The 5,838-nt window shown below is 42.1% G+C and overlaps 1 protein-coding gene across 1 annotated transcript; it reads right to left on the bottom strand.

Annotated features, from left to right (window-relative positions):
• Window positions 1-1,988: 1,988 nt before the first annotated feature.
• Window positions 1,989-2,500, bottom strand: LOC134413363 (translocon-associated protein subunit delta-like). The gene is given in 2 exon segments (XM_063147547.1): window positions 1,989-2,407; window positions 2,410-2,500. Coding segments are annotated over 2 exon segments (483 nt in total). The 3' UTR covers window positions 1,989-2,015.
• Between the last annotated feature and the right edge of the window lie 3,338 nt (window positions 2,501-5,838).

The raw sequence follows: 5,838 nt of genomic DNA, 5'->3' as shown, positions 1-5,838 counted from the left end.
TTATGGTGATTATGTCACAATCCTGAGTGGCTCCTGAGCAAGGAACGTACCGCTGTGTGCATCTGAAACTGCAAATTTCCCCACTTGGCAGGCTCTTGCAAACATTGGGTTGGATCCAACTTAAGTTAGACATGACTAACATGTGTCACCAATCTGAATGGGTGCACCCTAAGTGTGCAATCCTAACACACACACACACGCACTGATGGATGGCACATTGGTGCCTCTCTTGAAGGCCCCTGCTGTGCCCAGGCAGGCAGTAAGTTGTGGGACATTCCATGGGCAGAAAGGAACTAGCTTTTGATCTCCTGGATCCAAAGCCACTTTGTTCCCCTGGGATGGGCCTGATTCAGGCTTGTCAGCTTGGATAGTTCAAAAACAAGCAAACAAAACCTTCCTCATTGCCCTTGTTGGCATGAGACAGTCGAGCTTGGAATGAGGATGGTTCATCCCTTTAACTTCTCCCCTGGCCTCCCTTTCAATTTCTCTGTTCATCTGGATCCAACCCAGTGAACAAAAATAAACAAATAACATATAATGGCAATTTATTTGTTTTTGAAAAGGAAATCCCTTTGTGATGTCATTTTTTCTGATGGATTTTCTTGGATGTCATGTTGTCTGTTTGGTTTGGTTTTCCATTTGATAGAACAATTTAAAAACGACAATAAAATAATATAAGAGTTTTCAAAAAGTGAACTCATCATAGGTGTGCATAACTGCTTAGTGCAGTGGTCATCTGTACTGCCCTGCCAGTCTAATGCTTCCTTGGACTTCTTCAAGATTGGCTCTGCATACAACAATACTCATATCTGAACATCAGAAATAGAAGGAATTGTGGTTTATTTTATTTTATTTTCCATAGATGACACTCACAATTGATGACTCAATTGCAGTTGGGTTGGATAACTACTTAGCAATAAAACACAGGTGACCAGCTTAAATATTCACACCACCACCATAAATTTACCACTTGGCAAATGTACATTTGTATTTAATATAGGTTATATATAATAACTTGAATTTCAGAAGGGGAACTTTATCGCAAGCTGTAGAATCTCTCTACCATATAATGACAAACTTCAACTGTTAAACTTTATTTCAAAAATATATATTAGACAGCATTGCAGAGTACTCCATCGTATAGATGCAAAACATGAAGTGACTCTTGAAAATTCTTGGATTTAGTTATAATCATGAATTCATAACAATGTAAACAACGTGTAACTTGGATCTGGGCATTGCTCTTTTGTGTCATTTAATTTTGGAGAAAAGTTTTCCACTGAGACCAAAACATCCACTCACGGCCTCCCATGGGAACTGAGCTTTCCAGCATTTGAAACTCACACTTAAGGCCAAATCATATTAAATTATATTTACCCAACCCAGGACAAGGGCTTGCTGAATTAGCGAGGTGACCTTTTAGATTGCAATGCAGAGTTCATGCCCAGGCACTGACAAGAATGATTGGATTCAATCAAAGTGTGGGACGGAGTCATTTTGGATTTTGATTGCACCAGGCTGGGGTCATGATGAGAAACAGTAGCTGCTCACCCAGGAGAAATTTAAAGCGAGCACCTACCCCCTGCCACACACACACAGCGTTTAAGAGCACATTTATTAGAATTCAAAGGGGAAAAAACTTATTTTAGAAAAGGGCTAAAGTGAAAGGCAGCCTTATAAACGGTAACCTAAACTTCTGTTATTGCTTCACCCATACAATGGACTCTGTCCTAGTTGATGACAACATCTAGGGTTCAACATTGCTACCAGAGAAGGAAGCAGAAAGGCAGGAGACCCAAGGAGGAATTGAAGCCTACTCAGCAAATCTCCAAGCAGTGAAGGCTGGCAGTTCCCATTCCAGCAGAGCAGTGAATCCGCTCTCAGTTTCAGTCAGAACCATTCAGAGCTCTAAAGGAACTATCCGAAGCACTGAACCCTATTCCCCCAGATGGCTTCAGTACCTTGGAGACCTCCTTTAGAGTTCTAACTTGTTCTGAAAAGTTTATTGACGTGACTTATGCTTGGATGTTGCTCTTGGCACTGAAGGCCATGTAATATACAAGGAGACCAATGAAGGCTGCCAGCACCTCAGTGGAGACCCACGGTCCATTCCAGGCACCTCGATGATCCACATTGACTGTAAAGAGGGGCTTGATCTCGGAGACGTCCTCACTGTTGCGTTGAGCCTTGCGCAAGACGCTATAGGACTCTTCAGCAAAAAGCTTTACCTCATAGGTGCCAGAGCGGGCCAGCTTATGCTCCATGCTCCAGGAGACCTGATAGCGGCCAACATCTTGACCCTGAGTGACAGGAAACTGCTTGCCATTGACATCTGCATAGAGGGCAATGTTCTGAGCTCCATTCTTGCAAGTGAGGGAGATCTCAACAACAAAGACTGTCTCCGAATAACAGCATCTGAGGTAGTGCAGTAGGATGGCGAGATGACTGGTTCTGTGCAGGTTTCAGCTGCTGCAGTTAAGCCGATGTGTCTGCCTCCCATGCGAGGGACATCGGGAAGGTCCAACAGCCCGCTCTAACTTGTTCTGACTGAAACCCAGAGCAGATCGCCACCCCACTGTAATAGCAGCCACCAGCCTCCACTGACTCCAAGTGATGTCACATTGTCTCATGAGCGTGTTAGTAATGTGTCCCCTACATTGGCTGAGTCGACCTTCTGGCTTAATGCATATTGCTTCCAGCATTCATCGTATTTCTGGTGCAATCCTATGCATGTTGGATGGAAAGAAGTCCTACAACTCCCAGCATTACCTAGCCAGCTCCAACATGCACAGGATTGTGCTCATAGTGAAGAAGAAGAAGAAGAAGAAGAAGAAGAAGAAGAAGAAGAAGAAGAAGAAGAAGAAGAAGAAGAAGAAGAAGAAGAAGTAGAAGAAGGCCAAGATGCAAAGCTGCTCTGATGTTGCGTCCTCTGACCAAAGTGCCTTGATCTTAGATCAGTCAGGTTATCGATTGCAGAAGATCCAGGCCTTTAAATTCTGATATTCTTTTATGATGTAGACTGCGTTTTCCAACAATGAAACACACTGAAGGCCAAATCTTATTAAACTATATGCACCCAACCCACAACAAGGGCTTGCTCAACTTGTGAGGTGAAGCTCCAGCCATTTATTTTCTGATATTCTGCAATCATGTAGGACCTTCAGCTGGGTGTCCTGTGTGGGCTATAAACATGCTGGCTGAGGGGTGATGAGAGTCCAACTTATCTCAAGGATACCAGTTTGGATTACTTCAATTGTAGAGAGTTGGGGGGGGGGGGTTCTGATTTAAAAAGGATTTAAAAAGGAAAAGGTGGACATGACTGGGGGAACTATAGATTACCTCCCTACAAACACTCTCCTCAAGTGCTTTTCTCACAGCCATCAATGCACTTCTGTGGATGCCAATGCACTTCTTATAGCTCCCAAGTAAGAATAAAAAATTTGGGAAGAGTGGTGAAGGCAGGCGTTCAGAACCTCATACCTGTGGGCCAAATCTGGTTGTCCAGATTTGGCCCCTGGTTGTCTGGTTGTCCAGATTTGCCAATTCTGCCTTCCCCCAGCCCACACCTTTCCTCCAACCACCAATTGCTTGGTGGCCTCCAAACTTTTGTGTAGGTTTTCTCCTATTCTAAAAGTTTGGAATGCCTCATCAAAGGCTGAGTTACTGGCAGTAAGAACTTTCAGCTAAAATACGCTGGTACTTTGTCTTCTGGTATTTTTGTACCTGCCTATTTTTCCTTCAGCAGCACCACCACTGGAATGTGTCCCCCACCCCCGAGAGATTCTCTGAAATAAAATTCAGCCTCAGGCTGAAAGAGGTTGGCCACACCTGGCTTGTGAAGTGGCAAGCTAGTGGTGCAGGGGTGGGGCGCGTTCCGCACTTCCCACCAGCATGTCCCTTTTGTTGACTAAATTGGTTGCTCCATCCATCCTTTTGTATTCCAAGTGACTTCAGAAGGTCCAGGTTTATTCATGCATTTACCACCACTGCAACATCTAGTTTGGCCCTTGCTGGACCGAAAATGAATTTCTCGCCCATTCCAAAAAATTATCGTCTTTACACTTGCCTGTGGAAACCAATGAACTCTCATACACCTATCTTGCTGCCTGCCAACATGCCCTGGACATTTTTTTTCTGTCTAAAGATACATAGGATTGCACCTTTGGTCATCCTCCCCTGGAATTTTAAGCTTCATGATCTGTCCAGAACTTAAATGCATTCATATTTAGTCTTTAAACTGGGGGGGGGGGGGAAGAAGGGGGAAAAGCACACATGATAATCCCAGAATCAGCCTGTGACCTATTACACCAGACTGATTTTGATGGCCCAATCTCTTCTTGTTCTGCTGTAACCTCAGCATCACTGGTCCACTTAAGTCCTTAAGCTTTAATTAAAAAGAAGGAGCACTTGAGAACCAGGAAGACAAAGCAGCTGAAAATCCCTTTACAGCTTGTACAATGGTTCAAACTGGTTGGTGAAACGGAGATGAACACAGCATTCAAACATATATTTAAAATGACCTATTGAAATTTATCTCCTCTGCCATACCCTCCTGGAGAGGAATGTTTTACAGAGTTGGCCTTTTGTGTATATGCTTGTTCTGCAAGTTTAAATGAGCAAAGGAATATATATATATATATATATATATATATATATATATATATATATATCTTAAACTGCCAGGAAGCTTGCAGTGCACATATACAATATTCTTTTACTCAGTTATGCTTTCTGCCCATTGTCTGCCTAAAAAAACATGAATCATGACTATGTTAATCCTGTCCCCACTGCAGCCTTTTCCAGGGTGATAACTACTTGCTTCTTGCTGCACCAATCTAGTTTATTCTGCCTAGGTGGCTGTATATTGGATGAAAGTTTGTGTGCATGTGTATGGGCATGCAATATGGCCACCCCAAGGGGGCATGCCCACCTGAACATGGCCTTGGTCACATGTCTGATTTCATAGCACACAATTAAGACAAACCTGTTCTACATAACATCTAAAATCACTGGAATAAAGAACAAGTGAGACATTCAATGTATCTGAAATTAACTTCACTCATTCCTACTTTTGTAGCTTTTGCTGTACTTTGAAGCTTTTGCTATTCTGTAAACCACCCAGAGAGCCCTGGCTATGGGAGCGGTATATAAGTGCAATAAATAAATAAATAAAATATACTCTGTGTGATACAGTCCATAGTCTAACCTTTCCTAACATTTAACACTCCATCACCTCTCTCATATCTATACTCACAGATTCAGCATACTGCTACCACTGAACAAATTAAGCCGTTGACAAGTACAGAAAAATCTAGTACAACAAAAAGCAACCAAGAATTCAGAACGAGTATAAAATACTATTCCTGCAAACATTAGCCATGGAACAAAATGGACTAAAGGCTAGCACCTCTTAGCTTGTTTCAACTTCGACCAGACATAACAGTCAAAAACAACAAAGACAAAAACACCTACTTCATTGAGATAGCATACCTAATGACAAAAATGTTGCAGAAAAGGAAGAGGAAAAGAGAGAAAAATATACACCAGTGGCTATGGAAGTTAAAGAACAAGGGCAACAGGAAAAAGTTACAATTATTCCATTAGTCACATCAGTCACCAGCATCACATCAATTATTATTATTATTATTATTATTATTATTATTATTATTTACAGAAAACCTTCAGAAATTAGGCCTACCAAAATATATCCACACCAACATCCAGAAAGCAGTCATACTTAAAGCATGTTCAATATTCAGGAAATTTCTAAATCAGTAAAAGACAGCATGACTTGGCAAAGCCCATCACAGTCATCTAGAAAAACCACCACGAGGAAGA

This window comes from Elgaria multicarinata, chromosome 1 (assembly GCF_023053635.1).
Source record: "Elgaria multicarinata webbii isolate HBS135686 ecotype San Diego chromosome 1, rElgMul1.1.pri, whole genome shotgun sequence".
Classification (NCBI taxonomy): Eukaryota; Metazoa; Chordata; class Lepidosauria; order Squamata; family Anguidae; genus Elgaria; species Elgaria multicarinata.
The sequence above is the reverse complement of the archived record's forward strand: the minus strand, read 5'-3'. Positions and strand labels throughout refer to the sequence as shown.